Source organism: Melopsittacus undulatus, chromosome 1, assembly GCF_012275295.1.
Source record: "Melopsittacus undulatus isolate bMelUnd1 chromosome 1, bMelUnd1.mat.Z, whole genome shotgun sequence".
Lineage (NCBI taxonomy): Eukaryota > Metazoa > Chordata > Aves > Psittaciformes > Psittaculidae > Melopsittacus > Melopsittacus undulatus.
Window position 1 is genome coordinate 21729868 of NC_047527.1, and position 23927 is coordinate 21753794.

The window sequence follows — 23927 nt, forward strand, 5'->3', positions numbered from 1 at the left end:
TGGACAGGACTGCCTAATCCTCTGAGGAAGAGATTTCTAATCCTGTGTATCCTAACAAGCGGATGGCTACTGTTAGCTTTTCCTTTTTAATCTGCTAGTGAGAGAACAATTGGTTTAACTTTGGTACATTTTGTGGGTTTTTATGTGCTGAACAAATCCTTCTTGTCAGAGGCAACTTTGAAAGTCTTGGCTAGCTCTTTGGTAAGTAAATTACTGAATTATTACTGAAAAAGGATACAGTTGGAGTGCTTTAAATCAGCAGGTTTGAAACTGAAAGAGATCTGAAATTGAATAGGATTCCTTATTGCTTGACTCGAAAGATCTTGTCCATAACTTCCAGTTGCAATGTGTCTAAGCTCTGCATATGGTGACCTAATGCAAAATCGAATGGGTTGGGTGTTGTTTTATGGAATTTTGTGAATGCAGAAGTAATTCCGGCAGGTTTAGTGGCTCCAGGAATCTTCCTGCAAAAGGTGAGCTCTGGGTTCATCCTCATGTTTGACTGTCATTGAAAAGATACAATTGAAGGGGGGTGGAGTCACTTCTTTAAAAAAAAAAACCTGCTGCTTGATCTAAATCTGCTCTAGTGTACAATACCATAGAATCATGGAATGGTTCGGGTTGGAAGGGACCTTAAAGATCGTATGGTTCCACCCCCCTACTCATGGACAGGGACACCTTCCACTAGACCAGGTTGCTCAAAGCCCCGTCCAGCCTGGCCTTGAAATAATAATTGCCCATACTTTATAATTGCAATATAATTGAACATAGAAATAACTCTCCATTCAGGGCCGATAGGACCTTCAGGTCAGCTTATGTGTTAGTCACTAAAAAGAGTCATCCAAGCAAATGAGCAATGGCAGCAAAAGTGAGCAGAGCCAACACTGGCACATGAGCTGCTTAATTTGCTACAGGACCTTACTGAGGCTGAGCGCTTTGTAGGCTTAAAACGTAAATGCTTAATCAAGACAGAGTAACAAGCGCTTTTGTTGTAAAACAAACTGTAAGTTAGCAGATAACATTGAAGTTGGCCATCTACAGACAGATTATTTTACAGTTGCTGTCTTGCCTTCCCCCCTTCTTCAGGGGAATATGTTCTGCAGACTTGCAGAAATTGAGAGGCATTTTCTACTTAGTTTAGCCTGTAATTGGCTCTATAAGCTCCTTAATCAAAATTGATAGTACAGGGGAGAAAGGAAGCAGTGAAGATGGCAAGTTCTCATCTTACAGACGAGGGAAACCTGGCAAGCTGGAAACGAAAGGAACAAAGCTGTTGCAGAAGATGGCATGATCCTTATCCGTGGCAATCCAATGGGCCCCTGTCAGTGTATTTGAAGGATAGATTTTCACAGAATCATAGGAAAGGGCTAGTGAGTTCTTTCTGGAAGGGTCTCCAAAATCCTTGTTTCATAGGAAAAATGCCAGTGCTGTTTGGACCGGTTGTTGCAGTCTTAAAGCCCTTCAGCATGCTGTCTGAACGGACAAAAAATTTCAAGAGTGCCCTTATTTTTCCCTTTGTGCAAAGATTTTTAGATGAGTTCTTGTGAGTTTGAGAAATAATTCTAACCTAGAGAGGTGAAATTGGTCTGGCATAAATGAATCCTATTTAAAATCTGTCACTTCACTACAAAAGCGTTAGGTTAACCTCGTACAAGTCTTATGTTCAGTCCTGTTCTGATGTAGGTAGGCTGGGTTAGCCTTGAATTTGCAGTCCTGAAGGGTATGACTATAATTAAGAATTTTTTGAATTGAATGGTAAATCTACAGAGGGGATGGTTCAGACAGATCCATACAGGATAAGAGGTTGAATGTACAGCTGTAATTTCATGTAATTTCAACTGCAAAAACATTGGAGCTTTGGAGATAGCTTTAAGCACTAAAATACTTCTATTGCTTCATTTGGAGCTCGGCTCAGATGCCTGTATACAAACATCAGTAGCATGGGGAACAAACAAGAGGAATTAGAGATGTGGGCACATCTACGGGGCTATGATATAATAGGCATCACAGAAACATGGTGGGATGGCTCCTTTGACTGGAGTGTTGGAATGGAAGGTTACAGGCTCTTTAGAAAAAACAACAGGCCCAGCAGGTGGGGAGGGGGAGTTGCCCTTTATGTTAGGGATAGGCTGGAGAGTATGGAACTCTGTCTGGGGATAGGTGAGCAGTCAACAGAGTTTGTGGGTCAGGGTTTAAAGGGAGAACAGCAATGGGAGACATTACTGTGGGGATCTGTTACAGACCACCTGATCAAGAGGAATCTGTGGATGAAGCACTCGACAGACAGATAGGAACAGCCTCACTCTCACACGCACTTGTTCTCATGGGGGACTTCCACCACCCTGATATCTGTTGGAGCAACAGTACGGCCCAGCACAAGCAATCCAGGAGGTTCCTCCATTGCATGGAAGACAAATTCCTTCTGCAAGTAAGAGAGGAGCTGACAAGGAGAGGTGCCATGCTTGACCTCGTGCTCACCAACAGGGAAGGGCTGGTTAGAAATGTGGAGCTCCAGGGCAGCCTTGGTTGTAGCAAACATGAGATGATCGAGTTCAAGATACTTGGGACAGTGAGAAGAGCATGCAGTAAGCTCACTGCCCTGGACTTCAAGAGAGCAGACTTTGGGCTCTTCAGGAACCTGCTTAGTAAGGTTCCATGGGATATAGCTCTAGAGGGTGGGGGCGGGGGGGGCAAGACTCTTAGTTAATATTCAAGGATCACCTGCTACAAGCTCAGGAGTGTTGCATCCCGACCAGAACGAAGTGCAGCAGGAGGGCCAGGAGACCTCCTTGGGTGGATAAGGAGCTGCTGAGGAAACTTCGAAGGAAAAGAGAGGTTTATAAAAGGTGGAAGCAAGGACAGGAGGCCTGGGATGAATACAGGAATGTTGTCCAGGAAGTTAGGGACCAGGTTAGGAAAGCTAAGGCCCAGTTAGAATTAAACTTGGCTAGGGATGTTAAACAGGAAGGGATTCTATAGGTACATAGCAAATAAAAGACAGACTAGGTACAATGTAGGCCCCCTCTGGAAGCTGTCAGGAGAACTGGCTACCCTGGATTTGGAGAAGGCTGAGGTTCTGAAAGACTTCTTTACCTCGGTCTTCACTGGCAAAGGCTCTGACCACACCACCCAAGTCTTGGAAGGCAGATGCAGGAACTGAAAATCTAGACCTTGGGCCCACTGTAGGAGAGGATCTGGTTCAAGACCATCTTAAGAACCTGAATGTACACAAGTCCATGGGACCTGATGAAATCCATCCGCGGGTCCAGAAGGAGCTGGCAAATGAAGTTGCAAAGCCACTGGCCATCATATTTGAAAAATCATGGCAGTCAGGTGAAGTTCCTGACGACTGGAAAAAGGGAAATATAACCTCCATTTTCAAGAAGGGGAAAATGGATGACCTGGGGAATTACAGACCAGTCAGTCTCACCTCTGTGCCTGGCAAAATCTGGGAGTAGATTCTCCTGGAAGGCATGCTAGGGCACATGAAAAACAACAAGGTGCTTGGTGACAGCCAGCATGGCTTCACTAGGGGGAAATCCTGCCTGACCAATTTGGTGGCCTTCTATGATGGGGCTACAGAACTGATGGACAGGGGTGGAGCAGTTGATGTCATCTACCTGGACTTGTGCAAAGAGTTCGACACTGTCCCACACAACATCCTTGTCTCTAAATTGGAGAGACATCAATTTGATAGGTGGACCACTCGGTGGATAAAGAACTGTCTGAATGGCTGCACGCAGAGTTGTGGTCAATGGGTCAATGTGCAGCTGGAGAACAGTAATGAGTGGTGTCCCTCAGGGATCAGTGTTGGGACCAGTCTTGTTCAACATCTTTGTCGGTGACATGGACAGTGGGATTGAGTGTGCCCTCAGCAAGTTTGCTGATGACACCAAGCTGTGTGGTTCGGTTGATATGTTGGAGGGAAGGAATGCCATCCAGAGGGACCTTGACACGCTTGTGAGGTGGGCTGATGCCAACCTCATGAAGTTTAACCATGACAAGTGCAAGGTCCTACACCTGGGTCGGAGCAATCCCAGGCACAGCTACAGGTTGGGCAGAGAAGAGATTCAGAGCAGCCCTGTGGAGAAGGACTTGGGGGTTTTGGTCACTGAGAAAATGAACATGAGCCAGCTTCAGTGTGCGCTTGCAGCCCAGAAACCAACTGTAACTTGGGCTGCATCAAAAGGAGTGTGACCAGCAGGTCAAAGGAGGTGATCCTGCCCCTCTACTCTGCTCTCATGAGACCTCACTTGGAGTATTGTGTGCAGTTCTGGTGTCCTCAACATAAAAAGGACATGGAGCTATTGGAACAAATCCAGAGGAGGCCACGAGGATGATCAGGGGACTGGAGCACCTCCCGTATGAAGACAGGCTGAGAAAGTTGGGGCTGTTCAGCCTGGAGAAGAGAAGGCTGTGTGGAGACCTCATAGCAGCCTTCCAGTATCTGAAGGGGGCCTACAGGGATGCTGGGGATGGACTATTTGTTAGGGACTGTAGTGATAGGACAAGGGGTAACGGGTTAAAACTTAAACAGGGGAAGTTTAGATTGGATCTAAGGAAGAAATTCTTTACTGTTAGGGTGGTGAGGCACTGGAATGGGTTGCCCAAGGAAGTTGTGAATGCTCCATCCCTGGTGGTGTTCAAGGCCAGGTTGGACAGAGCCTTGGGTGATATGGTTTAGCGTGAGGTGTCCCTGCTCATGGGAGGGGTGTTGGAACTTGATGATCTTAAGGTCCTTTCCAACCCTGACTATTCTGTGATTCTATGATTCTATAGACATGCTGAAGAATCAGATGACAATAAAAGTTTAACAGAAGTCTAAAGGATGGTGTAAAGACATATTTGCAGGAGTTTCAGGGCACTATCAGGGAAAGTAAGAGCCCACCTCAGTTCTGCTTGTTTCCCCAGATAAGAGGTAATTGGTGAGTGTGCTGGAGTTCACCAAACTAATCTTTGTGTTTTGTAAGAATGAAGTTCTTTAACCTCTTGCATATGGGGAAACTGAGATAGGAGGAAAAGGGCTCTTCCAGCTCTGTACCAGGCTTTTGTGGGTGTGTCAAGCAGTAGCATCTGTACCAGCCTGAAATACTTGGAAACGTTTGTGATGGAATAGCACAGTGAGGCAATTCTGCTGAGTCGGTCATGATAGTTTAAGAAAACAAAACCCTGGGTTGGCTGGGTTTATTTCTTCCCACTCTTGCTTAAGCAGTAATTGCCCACTGTATACCACAGGCACCTGGTTAACCAATGTCTTAAAGGTGGTTTGTTTGGGGATTTTTAATCTTAAGAGATAATGAATGTGTGTGTTAGCACCTTTATCAATGTGTCTTTAGAGTACTACTGTAAAGCAGTGTACCACAGAGAAAAATCCATTTCTTCAATAGCAGTAAAGCCCTGTTCCCTTGTGTTAAAGGGCAGACTCACTGGCACTTACTTCCTTCTGCCACATATGTCAGAGGCTTACACTGATCCTCTACTGCCCTGCAGCCACCCAGCACTAAGCTGATTTTGCTGGCTCCTCTGGTATTTCATTCCTTCAGTCCTTCCCTGCCTTCCACTCTAACCACAGCAAATGCTTCAGAGTTTAGCAGCACTGAAAAGCCTGCTCCAGAATTTAATGGCAATTTGCACTCACCATCTCCTTTCCCAAACAGAATGGCTCTACAGGCAACCATATCAAAGGTTGCATGCACAGGTTATGGGGATTATATGTGTTCTCTTTGCTGCTCTGCAGAAGGTTAGGAAACCTGGATTTCACTAGGTCCTGGGGCAGGAGTGGCAAGGTCATGGAAATCAAGATGTTCTTGAGTTGAGCAAGTTTACACTAATGGTTTACATCCTTGAACAAAGGATGTCTTCAGTCCTTGTACCTAAAAGCATTTCTTTCTCAGGAGCACTGTTCATGATTGTTATGGATAACTGGATGCTGAAAAACAGACACTGATTTGGATTAGGATCTTTGACAAAAAGGCTTTCTGAATTCCACATCTAATAGACAGATTTCACCTTGGATATTGTACACTAGCATACCTGTTTGCATAACTTGTATGTGCTCTGGTTCCAGATTAAGGGGGTTTTGTTTGTGTCTTTAAGGAAATTAAGGCCAGGTTGGATGGAGCTTTGAGCAACCTAACCTAGTGTGAGGTGTCCCTGCCCATGGCAGGGATGCCTGGATTATCTTTAAGGTCCCTTCCAGCGCAAAGCATTCTAGGATTCTAGGAATAACTGGAGACGCATACACTGAGAAAACTCCACCAAACTTCCCAAACCCAGTGAGGATTTGTATTTATTCTCAGTAGGCCCAGGGGTTGTGTGCCAAACTGAGAGTCACAGTCTTGTTCTTGGGACCACAATTCCCTAGGCTTTCACAGTTACGTGTTCCTGGCCATTTCACTTGGGATTCAGTAGGAAACTCCATTTCTACGACTGAGCATTCCATTTTCACTCCCTCCAGAAGCAGTTTAAACTACTACTGAATGTTTCATAGCTTTCCACATACATGAGTTGCCCCTGAGAGGTGATCTGAGATTAGAAATGTCTTCTGAGCAAACCCAGCACAGTCTTGGATTTAGTGGCACCAGCAGCTACTCTTGAAAAAGTCTCAGTTCTTCTCTCAGGTTACTTTTTGGTGTAAGTATGCACTTTGAATTAAACCACCCTTTTCCTCAAGCCTCTTCAACTAGTCCTTTCCTTACAAAGAGAAACACTACATCCTGCTACATCAATTAACTGTCTCATCAATGTTAGGGCAAGCAATACTAAGAGCCTCACACCACCTTTGCAGTGAAAGCCGTAGAAAGGCTATAGGGTCTGGCTGGGAAATGCTTCAGGTTGTCTCTGGCTGTGTTTCAAAGGCAGCATGCTGACTGGAAGAAGACCTGCAGCTTAACTGCTGGTCCTCAGGAGGAGGTGCCTGGGACCTCCCTGTTCTCATGTGAAGACTTGAAACCTGGGGAATCCTTGTACACCTTACTCCTGCCAGGGGACCATTTCCATCTGGGTTCCTGTCTCTTCTGAGCCACTGCCTCCCCACCTCAGAGGTTTTCCCTCAACTGATGAACCAGAAGTATGCAAAAAAACCCACCAAGATATGATTCCTCCTCAAGGCAGGAAGACACCAGCAAACTAACTGTTGTTCCTTAGGCAGCTGTGAGTCCTTGTGGTACAACCACCTCTGCAAAGGAAAGCTTTTAGTCGCATTTACCTTTTGTAGAATGTGGTCAATAATGACAGATAGCAGCTGTACCCACACAGGAAAACACAGCTGGCAGGGTTGCAGATCCTTAGGGCATGGCCTTTGAAGTGAATGCAGATTTGAAACACATATTTTCAAGCTGCAGTAAGGCCACGAGGAGCACAGGTAGCCAGACTTGGGCAACAAGAACAAGGGAAAAATCTTTCCAACAAAATAATCTGAAACTTAGATTTCTCACTTGTATTGGGGTTGAATGTAATCATTAAGAAAGAAGGAAATGACAAGCTGGGCCAACATAACTGGCCTGTTGCACATTAAATACTAAAAGCAGTATATCTGTGCCAAACAGTCTCCTGCTTCCCACATAATCTGCTAAAGAAACATCCCTAGTCAAGTCATGTTCCAGCTGGCTATAGCTGTCCAGAGGTATGTACTTTATTATAGCTCTGAGGACACTTTAAAATGTTCCATGTGATATCTGAGCATCCAGAAAACAAAAATGATGCCCAGGGCATGCTAACTGCTTGTGTCACATTGTGGTAACCGGGACCTTGGGTTACACATGTTCTAAGTTAAACCTCAAGTCAGCAGATGACATAAAACAGAGATTACAGTTCAAAAGTGCCCCCCCCCCCCCCCCCCATGTATTACATTGCCATACCTGTAGGTGGAAGGTTGCTTAATCCTGTCCCTTGCCACTGTTAGGGAGATTTGCCACAAAAGAGTGCTCATTTCCCCTCTGATAGCTTTCCATAGGGGAACCAGATTCAGGCAGATGAGAAAAGACCACCAATCTAGAATGGCAGCAGAAGTGGAAAATTCCTGCCCATATCCCAGGGCAAAGAGCTTTCCTCTGTCTGCCTATACCCCCTTTTTTCCATCAAACTCATTTTGCAGCCACTTTGTCTCCCACGTTACAAGTAATGATGGGGAATTGCCATGTTTGCCACATCCCAGCCACAGGAGTGGCCTGGGATGAAAACAAGGATGTACACAGCCTTGTTCGGGAGGGGAAGGAAAGTCCTTCCAAAGCTTCTCAGAGCATGGGTGCCCCATCTCCCAGGTGCAACAGGGCAGCATGAGGAGCTACAGCATTTGCTCTGTAACAGGGAGGTTACATGGGTGCTCCACAAGTCGTCAGACTGGTTATATTTGGCTGCAGAGATGAAGAAGAAAAACAAGTCAAATTATCAAACATGTTGCACAATGTTATCTTACCAAGTCTTCTCCGTTTGCTCAAGAATGCCCACAGTTAATCCTGCTTCTCAAAAAACACTTCTTGTTCCACCAGGAAGCGTTTTCCCCAGGTTGGTTAGTGAGCCACAGCCTTCCAGGAGTAATTGTCTTCCTTTTGGTGAGGGCAGAGCACTGCACTTACGCCAGGTCCCAGTCTGCAGCAGAGCCATTTCAGCTGTATTGTTGCCACGCTGATGAACTCATTTCATGTCTCCAACAGCTCACACTGCTTGGGTAAGGCTGTGAGAATTTACACAGTGGCTCCTGCAGCTCCTTTCCCTCAGGTGTGCCAGAAATACACTATGAAACACAGCAATTGTAACTCATCCTTATTGCTGGCAATTAGCAGTGTATGATGGCAGAGATGGACCTGCTGTTTTAACTGTATTTGACCTTCAGTGAGGCACTGCAGGGAAAAATTATTTTCTTCTAAACCTGCTGCATACTGCTCTCACCAGTTGGTTCCTAGTTCCTGTTCCTTGAAAAACAGCGAATTGTCATCACTTCATAGTGAATTGTCACTTTGTAACCCACTTTCCTACTCACACCTGCTCCACCGCTGGGCCACGAACAGTGCCCATCACCTCTGCTGCCCTTCCAGCCCCCTTTCCCTGCGGACCATTCGTTTCCCCCATCACTCTACCAAGACCCTGCTACAGAACCACCACAGGCCCCTGTTTCGGGGGGTGTTAATTAACCTCTTCCGGAGGGATGTTAATTAAAAGCTGCCGCCGAGATAGCGCCTCAAGGACAGCTCCGTCTCAGTGCCCGCGGGGTTGCATCGCCCCCTGGCGCCGAGGCCGCTCCTACCCGCGCCGCCCGGCGTCTCTCGCAGCCCCGCCGCTGCCGCGAGCGGATGGCCCGGCCGAGCCCCGCCATGGAGCTGCACTTCAGCATCACTGCCGCCGAGGAGCTGCGGGACAGGCGCGGGCGGCGGGGTGGTCCGGAGGTGCGGTGTGCTGCGGTGTGCTTGCAGGTGTGCTTGCAGGTGTGCTTGCGGTGTGCTGCGGTGTGCTGGTGGTGTGCTGCGGTGTGCTGGTGGTGTGCTGGTGGTGTGCTGGTGGTGTGCTGGTGGTGTGCTGGTGGTGTGCTGCGGTGTGCTGTGGTGTGCTGGTGGTGTGCTGCGGTGTGCTGGTGGTGTGCTGGTGGTGTGCTGGTGGTGTGCTGCGGTGTGCTGCGGTGTGCTGCGGTGTGCTGGTGGTGTGCTGCGGTGTGCTGGTGGTGTGCTGGTGGTGTGCTGCGGTGTGCTGTGGTGTGCTGGTGGTGTGCTGCGGTGTGCTGGTGGTGTGCTGGTGGTGTGCTGGTGGTGTGCTGGTGGTGTGCTGCGGTGTGCTGCGGTGTGCTGCGGTGTGCTGGTGGTGTGCTGGTGGTGTGCTGCGGTGTGCTGCGGTGTGCTGCGGTGTGCTGGTGGTGTGCTGCGGTGTGCTGTGGTGTGCTGGTGGTGTGCTGCGGTGTGCTGGTGGTGTGCTGGTGGTGTGCTGGTGGTGTGCTGGTGGTGTGCTGGTGGTGTGCTGGTGGTGTGCTGGTGGTGTGCTGCGGTGTGCTGGTGGTGTGCTGGTGGTGTGCTGCGGTGTGCTGGTGGTGTGCTGCGGTGTGCTGCGGTGTGCTGGTGGTGTGCTGGCGGTGTGCTGCGGTGTGCTGCGGTGTGCTGCGGTGTGCTGCGGTGTGCTGCGGTGTGCTGGCTGTGTGCTGCGGTGTGCTGGCTGTGTGCTGTGGTGTGCTGGTGGTGTGCTGGTGGTGTGCTGGTGGTGTGCTGGTGGTGTGCTGGTGGTGTGCTGGTGGTGTGCTGCGGTGTGCTGGCGGTGTGCTGCGGTGTGCTGCGGTGTGCTGCGGTGTGCTGGCTGTGTGCTGCGGTGTGCTGGCTGTGTGCTGTGGTGTGCTGGCGGTGTGCTGGCGGTGTGCTGGCGGTGTGCTGGCGGTGTGCTGGCGGTGTGCTGGTGGTGTGCTGGCCGTGTGCTTGCAGGTGTACTCTGTGTGTCTGGAGGGCTTCCTGTTCTGCAAGGCGCGGTACAGCCAGCTCCGCCGGTGGGACTCGCAGGTGAGGCCGGCCGGGGGATGGCGGGGAGAGGGGCACCCCGGAAAGCCTCGGTAGGGCAGTCTGAGGGGACCTGTGGGCCCTGCAGCAGGCCGGGCCCCGTGAGGGCTGCAGGGCAGGAGGGGCTCTCCTGGCCCTCGAAGGCTCAGTGTGGGATGAGGACAGTGAGTTGTTTCTACCCAAATGTGTGTTGTTAAAGTTTCCTTCATGCTGATCCCGCAGGGAGGATGTGCTTGGTCCCCCCAGTGCTGGGCTATTGGAAAGGCAGAGCTTCTGCTTGTGTGGCACCCGTGTTTGCAGGATGAAATCCAGCAATAAATGAGAGACAAATCCAAAGAAAGCTAAGAGATGTGACAGAAGGGTATGGTAAACTGGCTTAGTAGAATGCACTGGCCAAGCTGTGGGCTCCAAATGCCTCTTTTCCTTGGGCTCTGGGAGAGAGGTGCAACTGCACCCCAATAAGAGGTCTTTAATCCTGTGAACAAGTCTTAGAGTTATGTAGAGGTCAGTCCATGCAAGCTGCACAGTCAGCTCAGGGTGTTTTGGACAAGGCAGGAGTTAACTGCGTGTTGGATCCTTTGGCCTGAATTGCCTAAGTGAATACCTCAGGAGTGACCCTTTCCCTGAAGGCAATTGCAAAACAGCTGGAACACAGGCCTGGAGTATTCAAAGGAACAGTGGGCGTTAGGAAATAATGTGGAGTATTTCAGGGTGAACCTGCCTGTTTATCTCTGCTTTTGTTTTGTTTCTTGTCGAGTTGCCTCTGTCCCTTTCCCCTCTATCCTCTGTTTCATTTTTTTTTATGATGATAAAAGGGAGCATGTGATTTGAGCTTTTTCGTGGAAGCAGAATGGCTGCCAGCCTTGTCTTTGCTAGCCTGATCTCTCTGGCCTTTGCCAGTCTTTGGCTCCAAGCAAGATCTCTCCCAGCACTTCCGTCAGTGTGAGTCGTCCTTGCTGAGCAGCCTTATTTTACCTTGACAACCCTATTTTAGGCCCCTGTTTGTTGAACATGTCTCGTGGTAGCGAGTTAGGTAGGTACTCCTTCTCTTGGCAGCCTCCTCTCCATGCTCTCAGTTGCAATGATAGAACCACTGTGGAGCAGTTCTTACAGCCAGCCAGGTAACTCCAGATGGAGATGGATCTATCTCTCCCAACTCTGTGTGACTGAACAAGCAGTTGGAGCAGCACAGCTAGAAAACAGCTGAGTCAGCAGCAGGGCTGCCACGGGAAACTGTTTGCTGAGGTGTGCTTTTGTGCCCCAAACTCTGCAATTCTTTTCCCTGTGGGAGCTCTCACTGTAATATTTTGCTTTGGTTAATGGAGCATTTTGGATAACATATCTGAGCTAATAAACCAACTTATGTATTTGCATGCTTTTTCTTCGAGGCTTAGGGTTTCTTGCTCAGGAGTTTAACTTCATTAACATGCTCAGCAAAATCTTTTCCTTCCCTACATGCTGTGTAACTAACAGTTTGCCCCTTGCTGGGCTTTACAACTTGTTAGGTGATTTTTATTTTTAATTGCTTCATTCCTGCTGTTGGTAACTGCCGTACTCGGTCTTGAAACTTACAGCTACACTACAGTCCCTTAATTGCCTTCCCTATCCTTAGGCGAGATGCTTGTCTATAATCATTACAGCCTGTTCTGCTTATTTTACCTTAAATATTTTGTTAAGGTAGAGAAATGCACACATAAAGAAGTCTTAAACTCCAGGATACAGCAATTTAACCCTCCTGATCAGTGTGTCCCACACATACAGCAGTTCTGTGATGAATAAGAATTGGAAGTAAGCTTCCTCTGTGGACAGATTCCTGCATAACTGTATTTGACAATAATTTCTTAACCCTGCTCTGGACTAATTGTGCTTCTGATCTCCTTCAGGGTGGTGATTTCTAAAGCACTGCTTTTCCACCTCTACAGGCTCCTCTCCTAAATTGTGATACGAAATCAGGACATGGAATTTTTGTTGTGATGGGCCTTGTCTGCCCCTTTTCTCTTGCTGCTCCCTGTCACTTTGTATTCTGAGAGTGCTTCTGTTGCTTGTCACTTCCAAACTCAGCTCCTTTCTGTCTCCCAGAGCGGTTGTTTCCTACTGTCTGAAGGGAACAACTGTTCAGAGGCAGTGTGGTGTGATGGAGCACGTGAGGTTTCAGATACACTGTTGAACGAGGCGGTGTAGGTATACTAACTCTGAGCCACATTTCCTTACTTCTATGTTCCTTATTTCCAAATGGGATTTCCAGCCTTAAGCTGAGCACCTAAAGCAAATAGTATAGAGGGAAGTGTGAACAATCAAGAATGATATCTTAAAAGACATCTTGCTTAGGAAGAGTTGCTTAGACAGGGTTGGCAGAAATGCTGCGGAGAACAGTGCACCTTTAGCCATTTTGTGGGGACAGGCTGTGGATGCCAGAAGGAGGTGCCTGTCTTGATCTGAGGCTTTGTGTTGGCTGTAAGACGGTTCAGAGGTGACTCTACCTTCTTCCCTCCTGTCCCTTCTTTTAGGACCTAGAACATTCAATTTTGGGAAATCCAGTTTTCATTCCCTAGTCTGTCTGAGTATTTAGGTATTAAGCATTAGCAACAGGAAGAAGAGCTGAAGGATCAGTCTCCCTTTGCTAGGGATGGTCACCATAAATGTTCGGCAGCATTCCTTATTGTTTGCACTTGCTGAACTAAGACTTTTGTAGCCATTCTCTGCAAATGACTGTGAGCAGCTTCAGCAGGAGTGTCGACAGCAAATGGATGTGCTGTGCTGCAGCTGTGTTCTCTGGCTTTAGTTCTGTGGGGACTGCACACTAACCAGAGCATCCCTAGTAAAGCTGTGGGTCTTTATTCTGTTTGTGGAGAGATAAGGCTCTCTCGCAAGACTATACAAGTGACAAACTTCTAGAGTGGGGCTGGAGATTACCTGGACAGTGCTTTGTGAACAAAAAGTGTTACTGGATGCCCTTAAAATTGAGCAGCTGCTGAAGACACAGGCTCTCCCTGCTTTCTGCCTTTGATGTTGTGATTTTTGCATGTGGCTTTTTAGTTTGGCAGCTGCTCTCTAAACAAATATCATAATAATGAATCTATGTCCTGTTGTAGGACTGAAAGGAACAGATTATTTCTTGCATACCTTTTGAGCATTCACTGCTGTATTTCAAGGCAGGGAGTAAATAGGATGTATCCTATGTAGGGTTAAGAGTGAAATGCAACACTGATGGCTCTGGATAGCTGCCTGGTCAGGTAGGTCCAGCCAAGAGAAAATGGCAGTGCTCGGGGTACCTTGGCTTTAGGCTGAGATACATGTTTTCTGTGGGGTGGCTTTAGGTTGCAGAAAGAAACCCAGAGCCTTGAAGGGGGAAGAAGAGGGAAGGTTAGCAGCAGGTTTTGGGTAGGGGATCCATCTCTTATGGTGGCTTTCATGTGGCAGGGCAGCAGGCACCCAACATGACCAGGTACAGTGTTGATGACTTGCATTTATAATGTAGATGGAGTCTGTGAAGACAAATACTGTCCAGTTTCATTCTGCTAGAATGAAATGCCATGCTAGTGGCTGATAGTCTGGTGGACTTTCAGCACTAATGCAAATACACACCTAGTTTATGGGTAGTTTTCTTTAAGTGGTTGGAGAAGTTTCTCTTTGCTGTAGCCCAAATCCTGGGGATACACAACTGTGGTTCAGGAAACTGACCAAGCAGCTGTCACTGAGATAAATTCATTCTAGTTTATTTTACTCTAAGTAGGCCAGAGTCTCAGCTTGTGCAAACAGATGACAACAGGTGGTACCACTCTGCGTAGGTGAGGCATGGCCTGAACACAGTGGTAAGGGAAAGGACCTCCTTGTCAGTGTGGCTCTGCCTTTCTGACTTCTGGCAGGTGTTTTTTTCTGTACCTCCTCAGTTTGCCTGCCTGTAGAGCAGAGATAATATTTTTCAGTCCCTGGGGGAAGATCACATACATGTAGGACTCTGAAGATAGAAGGCCCTCTATACTTAGCTGTTACTCTTAGCTTTACACAGAACCAAAGCATATAGTGCTACCTAACTCTTTTTGCTGCTGTATCTCTTGAGTAATTCATGCATATCTAATAAGCAAGAACTTGGAATCAGCAGTGTGTGGCTACTGTAGGGAAAGTGGATCTGTCGGAATATGCCTTATTCCTTTTTTTAGCCAGTGGGCAGGAAAATGTATTGCTAATTCTTGCAGGAGTAAACTTTGTTTTTTCTTCAAGCTTCAGCTGCTGGAGTCATGTGAAAGACAAGGGCAGCTGGGGTCAGAGGGAAAATGTCATTTTTCACAGGATTTAATAATGCTAATTGCTGAGTTAAATACTGGTGCTTAAAATTTAATTAGTAGGAATGGCTCAGCATACTACGGGAATCTCATTTTCCTGATCAGACGCTGTATTGATTTAATTTAGGTGAAGGAATAGCTAATCCTCCTCTTGAGACAATTTGCCTACGGCATAGAATTTTTACACTTCCAAGTGACCAACTACTGCCCAAACCTATATTATAACTTCTTATGTTAACGTAAGGTAATTTTGGTTCTCCAGTCCTTACAGGTGTGGTTATACATGCAGTGGTAGGGTTTATACAGAGACATGCTCTTGTTAGCCAGCTAATACAGCTGGAGCAAGAATCAAACTTTCAGATAGATTGTGTTCCTGAAAGAGTCTCTGTTTTTTGTTTATTTGGGGTTTTATGTGTATGTGTGGTTTGGTTTTGGTTTGTTTAGTTTTTTTTCTTTGACAGTATTAGATTATCTGACAAAAGTTACTACCTCTCACAGACAAAATAATAAAAGCCTCTGAGGTAGCACTAATCAAGGGCAGAAGTCACCAGCTCTTAAAATGTAGTTTTCTGAATATAGATTAAATAAATCCTGTATGGACATATTGGGAAAAGAAGACATCTCTAACCATACCTTGTTTGTCCATGAGGTGTGTAAGACCTAGCTGATGAGGTTAATACAATGCTACTTTTCTGTCTCAGAGAAGGAGCTCAGAAGTGATAAGACTGAAAATGAGAAACCTGTCAAAAGAGGCTGCTCAGTTGGGCTTCTTCTGGTGGTTGCCCAGGCAAATGCTTTGCCCTTGCCGTGGTCCCTGATGGCCCCCAGGGAGGTGCTGGGTGGGTACCCTGTGCCCTTTGTAGGTCATTGTATCTCACTGTCAAAACAAGAGAGCATTGGAAGTTCCTTGGAAACTATGAATGTTTCTTCAATGATCTGAGGCTTTCCTTTGGCTGTTTTGCAGCTGAGACAGGTTTTTGGGAGTGCTGTGCCTGCTTTCCTCCAAGGTTTTACCTGGCAATGACCAAGTCAATGGCAGATGAGAAATGGACTCAGCTGGAGCAGTACCTTCAGAATGGTAAGCTTGGCTAGAACAATCTGATCACCTTTCATACAGAAGGTTAAAACCTTTGATGTGCCTCTAACTGTGACTGGAGGGTGCTTTACCTTCTATGCTCTGCTAAGTAAGGCTGTGTCTAAAAGGCTGGGACTAGGCATTGCAGCCCTGTCCTGTCTGGTTCATTGCTTGTAGAACAGCAGCACATGTTATTTCTCTTATTTCTGAAGCAGCTGCCTTTCTGCAGCTTTCCCAAAATGTAAAGGTGCAGTTTCACACTAAACTTAATTCACTTTAGCCTTCCAGTGGCAGCCTGTAGTCTGGCTTTTCACTGTTCTTCCAGATCAGTGAGTTGAGCTAACCATCTCTGCTGCTTTACAGTTGCCAAAGCTGACATGGAGCTGGGTGTGAGAACTCATGACTGGTGGGTAAAAGAGGGAGGCAAAAAAGGCAGGCACTTGGATTGGTGGAAACATAAGATGGAACTGGGCTCTATATCAGCCTCTTTGCTTTAAGAGTTTCCAGGTTGACATGTCATAATTATAATGAGGTTGTAGAAAAATCTCAGGCAGAATGTGTTGTCTTATGATCTAGGTTTGCAGGATCTTAGAATGCATCTCAGGAGATTCATATAAGCCAGGAAATAAAATAAATAAAAATATTCAACTACCTCAAAAGAAGGGTGTGTGAGGGGATGAGCTTGAAGAGGTTTTGTAGCCTCTGGCCTCAGATACTTTGTGCTAGAACTTCTAAAACAAAGCCTTAAGATTAGTCTTTAAAACTTGGTGATTATTTGATCTTTCTCACTTAAGTATTCAACAGTTACTTTTGGCATTAGAGGCCAAGAATGACCATGGGTTTATGTGGCCAAGCACCTTCCCATAGTTTTGCTTTGGGAGAATAGCAACACTACATGTGTTTCACACTTGTCATAGCTTCAGTGATTTAACAGCAGGCTAGTAAAGGTAACTGTGCCAGAAATCAAAGGATAAGTAAAGTAGTTTAACCAGCAGTCATGTATACAACTTTTTAGACATTAGCCATCTTTTGGCTAAGTTTGGCTTCCTCCCTTCCTGTTTTACTCTTGGTTTTCAGTTACTTTGGATTCAAATATTACCAATATTACCAATAGTGATGTCTTCAGAGGGGTTTTTTTTTTGAAAGCTACAGCAGGTAAGTTTTGAATTTTTCAGCCAAATAGTTTGTTATATAAAAGAGTTGAAATATCCTACCTCTTGAGTTCAAGGCTTCCTTTGCTATCTTCCTTTCCTCATGTTCTTACAGTATTTCTCTATCTTGTAAAGCAGTAAGTTCCGATGACAGAGTGTTCTCTGTGAAGCCTGGGTGACAATAATAATATTGGTATTCTTGTTTTGTCCATATATGAACTTCTTTCTCACATGGAAAGAGCTGTTTGCTTTGGTCTGATATCCTGTGGTGTATCTGATGAATCTAAGCAGTTCCCAGAAGAGTCTTTGTGAGAGCTCAATAGAAGGATTACACACATGCTTGGATTTTGCAGCTGTAAATGCTTTTTGGTAGTGTCAGTGCTTTGGACTGATAAGTGTATTGATGACTGCTGTGAAAATGTCATGTTCTCTTATCTTGCAACTGTAGTGATGGGCAGAATCTGGCATTGTATTTGGGCTGGTGCAACCTAGGTAAATCTTGCAAATCCATTTTCATGTGGTCCATGACATGTATGATCCTTAGTAGGCTTGGATAGCTCTTGCTTGTGTCTGACTACTGCAAGGTGCTGAATTTCTCTTTTTCTCCCTTACCAGTTCTCCAGCTGCTGTGATTCTTATGAGGATAGTGGTGGTTTGGAGAAGGTGGGTGCAGTATGACTCCAACAGTATTTTCAGGGATGGGATGCTGCTTACTTTTCTGGGAAGTGCTTGGCATGCTTCTGGTGCTGCTGCAACCCCACTTATGGTGAGTTATTCTGGAGAGAGGAAATGTTTTGAAGGGCCATGTAAGAGGTTTGTGACTTGAGAGCTCTTTGCTTGCTATGTATGATTAAAGGAAGTTCAGAAATGCTGTAGGAAATGAAGTATTCCTAACAAATTCTAGAAAGGTTTTGCCTATGTACTTTGTAGATAAAAAGACAGTTTATTTGCAGTCTTTTAAATTCAGACCTACCAAAATGCTCAAGACAGTGAATTAAAAATCCCTTTCAGTTTTCTTTTGTATGGAGTAGTCTCTTTAGTTCTGATCCAGTGCCAGCTATAGCCCTATGGATGACTCCCAGGAATTACTGCTGAGTCTTAAGTACTTTTGACAAGACTGATAACAGGTCTGCTAAATAAAGTTAAATCCATGAGGAATGCCTGCAGTTTTCCTTCAAATACTGCCAATTTCTTTCTTTTTGGCAACATTCTGGCAGGAAATAACTCCTCAAAATGCATGTTTGCAGTGTTTAAAGATGTCTTGGCATGCCAGTAGATTTCTCTCAACACCCCATCAGAAATGATGTTGTATATTTAGTTTTTTCTGTACTACAGGCCATTTTGGTGAGGAGGGGTGACTTAATCAGCACGTGTGTAATACCTGATTTATGGGTTATGTACATATGTGTTTGTGCTTATTAAGCCATGTGATGATTGTGCAGCCAAAAGCAGTCAGTTATTTTGCAGAGTTCAAGGTGGGCACTAAATTATACCTTAAATGTTAGTGCAAGGTTAGTACATTCTCAAGACATAAAATTACCCCAAATTTCTGTTCTGTAATACAGTGGAATTTCATACATGATGTTTAGGCTTACTGCTTGGCAAAGACAGGAGTTCTCCAGCTTTTATTTGTTTACAATTTAAACTAAAAATGGTTGTGCATACATAAATTACTGTTTCCTAATACAAATAACAGTAGTGCTTTATGTGTTCTTTAATTTAGCAAAGAACAAGCTCCTAAGAGAAATCAAATAACTCTGTGAGAGACAGGAGCACATCCACTGTCATTAGCTGTGCATGGTGCCTTAAATTGGTGTAACTGGTGGTTGGATAAGTATTCATTTTGGCTTTTGAAGAATCTCGCTCAGCAAACTGGCTTTGGTGTGCATGTTCCAGTATTTATGAGTATACTGGGACTTGTGAGATGTTTTATGGCAGAGTGATGAAATTTCTGTGACACCATTGAAGACAGGGAGTGAAGTTCATCTTTAAAGCATCTTGGTACTGATCTTTCCTTATTCATTGTTGAAGATGTTGCAAATGTGTTGCAGCACTTGGCATCCTATGTGTTGCTCATGAAGGTTTCAGTGTTATTGCTACTAAGTGTTGAAACTGGCCATTACCCCAAACTTTCTCTTGTTTATGTTACATTGCAAGAGGAATGATTAATGAAAGATTCAAGAATAAAGCATCATTAAAGTGATGAAATAGCATGCTCCTTTTCTGTCAGTGGCATGGACTGGCTTCATTAGGCAGTCTTGGCTACCTGAAAGAAGTTAGTGCACACCTGTACAAACAACCTGCCAGCTAATGTAGAAGTGACAAAGGAACCACACTGCAGGTGGTGAGGAACAGGAAGCAGTCGGCCACTTTTCTGCCACCACAGCTATTTATTGAGCACAGATCTGTCTGAAGGTAAAACCAGCTTTTGGAATAGAAACCTTCAGTTTTAGTAGATTGAGATAGATGAGATTGCTAAGCTAGGTTTTTTTTTCCTAAAACTTCTACTGCTGATTTGTTTTCACTTCACTTCTCTTTCATTATGAGAGAGAATAGAGCTGTTCTCTCCTGTAGTCTAGTAGTGCTTGCTTTGTTTTCTTGGGTTGTCTTTAAACAAGCAGTATTTAAGCTTCTCACTGAAGAGATTTGTGTATGTTACTGACTGCAATAGAAGATGCAGAAGAAAATCACACTGAATTTGAGACCCTTTTGGTCCCTGTCCTGTATTTTTCTTCTGAATGTGAAGGCTGTGCAGAGATGAGCACTCCCTGGAGTGGGAAGGCTGTGCAAGTACTTTACTGCATCTGCCTGACAGTAGTGAATATGACTCCTTTGTACCTGCCCTCAACATCATGCTAACCAGTTCTACCCCCTGTATCATATCTAACAGGGCAAAATTTTAAAGTGGGGACAAGGCCATGCAGGTTAACCCTGCTTTCCAAGCCCCTCTTTTGGCACAGCAACACCCATACCTGTTGCATAGGTTATGGTTTGCTCCTTATAACAGGCATTCTCTGGCTGTTTCCTCAGCAACCTAGTCTCATGTGAGGAGTTGTCAGGGGACAGGAGGGCTCCTGACATATGGGAAGGCAGCTTGGCACAATGGGTGCTTTGCTCAGAATGAACATTGCTCGAATATTTCCAATAGTATGTAGTGGAATTGAACAACTGAACCCATAAACCTCCTGCCCCTCCACTCTTCCAGACTCTGCAGACTTGGCCAGTGACCACACTGCTACCTGCCGCCCCTAAAGACAAATGGCACAGTTCTTGCAAGAAAGTCATTAACAAGATGTGACTGTTGTGGCTGTTTTCTGTCTTCTTTTTCATCAGGAGAAAGACAGTGTGAGCAGTTATGTGCAACCCTAACAGTCTCCTTTTAATGGAAGTCCACTATATCCTTGAATGGAATTCAAGATCATGGTGTGTCTCTGTATTAGGCACCTGTGGAGTAAGATGGTTTATTTGGGATGTAGCTGTGAGGACAGTCCGTCATTATGCAAATAAAATTGAGACACTTATTCTTGCAGCAGCAGAGGCTTTGAGTTAGTGATGTAGCAGGCTGACCTTTTTCCAGTCTCTGTTGCTGGTAAACAGCAGCTTTTAGCATGTGCAAAAAGATTCAGGTGTTGGTGAAAGGACAGATGGGAAGTTTCTGAGAACTTGAACAAACAGTGCCAACCAGTGCCTGATAACAGGCAAAAAGCAGAGTTCTTATGTAATCCTTCATCAAAGGACTCTGTAATGTGCTTTTCCTTCTGAAAAGCAAGCATGAGGTCAAGGACTGAATAACATGACAGCTGTGGTGTGTGTGCTATTGAAAGTGTAGGTAAAAGGCAAGCCAGAAATCTGCAGGTGTTACCAGGAATCAAAGACGGTCTGATCATGGGTTCCATTTTGTTGGACAGAGACCATGTCTCTGATGATGCAGCCTCTTCTTCTCTGCCCTTGCAACACACTTGGCATTGTGCAGGCAGTGGAGGAATGTTTTAACATTTAACATTAAATAATTAATTTAACATTACAGTTTAACAGTCCTGTAACTCACAAATGGGTTTGGATATGTATGTACACAAACAGGAGTCAGGCTGAATAGCTACAATTTAAGCACTGCTCTAAGAATGTTATTTCTTTATATCAAAAGAGGTTGGGTTTCTTATTTATTAACTTCTATTTTAAAAGTACAGCTGGCCTGAAATCTGAATTTCATGTGCAAAGTTCCCATTTCTTGTGTGCTGGCTGGGGGGAAGGTTTCTGGCATAGAAAACTCTGAAGAATATTAATTCAAGGATGTTTGGTTTAGTTTTCTATGTTAAGATTCAGTTCAGAGCCCTGACCTGCTGTTCTTTTCAACTATGTTGTAATAAGGGCCTCTGTTCTCACCCTTTCTCCTTTTATGGCACATGCTTCTTAGCTGAGCAACAAATCCCTTGAGAGTCTGCTGAGGGTTCAGGTTGGCGTTGACTTCTGTTGAAACAAAATCACTTATTTTGAGTTTTCTAATGGAAAACTGTGAGGAAAGATGTAGCTGCCAGCAGGGAACTGTATAATAGATATTCATTTTGATTCCTTTATTTGCAGTTTTTAATTCATTTGAGGTTTTTATTTTGTTTGTTAAAAGAATTTGTTCTTTTCATCAAAACCAAAACACACAGGAAACCCCTCACCGCCTCTATATTATTCTGTATTCTTATGTTAATGACTGAGCTCTGCTTCAAGCTACCGGAGCCAGGAAGCAGGGAGTTGGCAGCAGTTCTGGATGTTACCGGAGATTCTACCACAGGTAATAGTAGCATCATGAAGGGATGATTCAAGTAAGCAGTGCAAGAGTGTCCAATTCTGGTTACATGGCACATTCTCTGAATTTCAGGAGCAGTAGTGTAAGAGACATGCGAAGTACTGCTGAACGTGATGGCAAAACACAGGGGGAGGGGATTGGGGGTGGTGTGGGAGTTGTGTTGGTGCCTGCTTTGAGTAGATGAGACAATGACTACTGCTTTTTCCAAAACTACAACAGCAGCCTGTGAGAAGATCTGAACTTCTCTGACTCACTGCTGCAAATTCCTTTCAAGAGTATTTTTGTGTCTGGGGGGATTTTAACTACCCTGGTATTTGCTGGAAGACTCACACAGCCAATCATTCACAGTCTAGGAGGTTCCTCCAGTGCATTGATGATAACTTCTTAATGCAAATGGTGGACAAACCAACAAGGAGAGGAGCTCTGCTAGATTTAGTACTCACCAACAAGGAGGGTTTGGTTGAAGTGGTGATGGTCAATGGCAGCCTTGGCTGCAGTGACCATGAGATGGTGGAGTTTAGGATCCTGTGTGGGAGGAATAGAATACCTAGCAAGGCCACAGTTCTGGATTTCTGAAGGCCTCTTCAATCAACGGCTAAGGGAAGTCATATGGGAAAGGGTACTAAGTGGTAAAGGGGCTCATGATAGTTGGTCAGCATTCAAGGACCACTTCTTCCAAGCTCAGGATCAGAGCGTCCCAATGGGTAGGAAATCCAGTAAGGGAGCTAGGAGACCAGCGTGGTTAAACAAGGAGCTGCTGGGCAAACTCATGGAAAAAGAGAATCTATGGATTATGGAAGGAGGGGTTGGCCACTTGGGAGGAGTACAGGACAATTGTTAGAGGATGTAGGGAGGCAATTAGGACAGCTAAGGCCTCCTTGGAACTTAATCTTGCAAGTCAGGTTAAGGGCAATAGAAAGGGCTTCTTCAAATACATAGCAAATAAAACTAACACAAGAGGCAATATAGGCACACTGTTGAATGAGGTGGGTGCCCTGGAGACAGAGGATATAAAGAAGGCAGAAGTGCTGAATGCTTTCTTTGCCTCTGTCTTTACTCCTGCAGACTCTCCCCAGGGGCCCCAGATTCCTATAGCCCCAGAAGGAGTCAGGAGAAAGGAGGAGTTTGCTTTGGTAGATGAGGATTGGGTTAGGGATCAGCTAAGCAATCTGGACATCTATAAATCGATGGGTCCGGATGGAATGCACCCACGGGTGCTGAGGGAGCTGGCAGAGGTCATTGCTAGGCCACTCTCCATCATCTTTGGTAAGTCGTGGGAAACAGGTGAGGTGCCTGAGGATTGGAGGATGGCAAATGTCACACCAGTCTATAAGAAGGGCAAGAAGGAGGACCCAGGTAATTATAGACTGGTCAGCCTTATCTCCATCCCTGGAAAGGTGATGGAACAACTTATTCTTGACTCCATCTCTAGGCATATCAAGGATGAGGGGGTCCTTAAGAGCAGCCAACATGGTTTTACCACAGGGAAGTCATGTTTGACCATCCTTACAGCCTTCTATGAGGAAGTAACTAGGTGGAGGGATGATGGTAGAGCAGTAGATGTGGTCTTTCTTGATTTCAGTAAGACATTTGATACTGTCTCCCACAGCATCCTCATAGATAAGCTAAGGAAGTGTGGGCTTGATGATCAGGTAGTGAGGTGGATCAAGAACTGGTTGAAAGGAAGAAGGCAGAGAGTTGTGGTCAATGGCACAGAATCTATCTGGAGGTCTGTGACTAGTGGAGTCCCTCAGGGGTCGGTGCTGGGACCAGTGCTGTTTAATATTTTCATCAACGACCTGGATGAGGGAACTGAGTGTACCCTCAGCAAGTTCGCTGATGACACTAAATTGGGAGGAGTGGCTGACACACCAGAAGGCTGTGTTGTCATTCAGTGAGACCTGGACGGGCTGGAGAGTTGGGTGGGGAGAAACTTGATGAAATTCAACAAGGGCAAGTGTAGAGTCTTGCATGTGGGGAAGAACAACCCCATGTACCAGTACAGGTTGGGGGTTGACCTGCTGAAAAGGAGTGAAGGGGAAAGGGACCTGGGGGTCCTGGTGGACAGGAGGATGACCATGAGCCAGCAATGTGCCCTTGTGGCCAAGAAGGCAAATGGCATCCTAGGGTGCATTAGAAAGGCTGTGGTTA

General features: G+C 45.6%; 1 protein-coding gene across 1 annotated transcript in view; it reads left to right on the top strand.

Moving 5' to 3' along the window:
* Nucleotides 1-9311: 9311 nt before the first annotated feature.
* SNX31 (sorting nexin 31) overlaps nt 9312-23927 on the top strand; it is a 32913-nt gene continuing 18297 nt past the window's right edge. Inside the window, 7 exon segments of the mRNA XM_034065594.1 lie at nt 9312-9383; nt 10398-10472; nt 15717-15744; nt 15747-15830; nt 16905-16982; nt 17094-17115; nt 17594-17744. Coding sequence (XP_033921485.1) covers nt 9312-9383; nt 10398-10472; nt 15717-15744; nt 15747-15830; nt 16905-16982; nt 17094-17115; nt 17594-17744 — 510 coding nt within the window.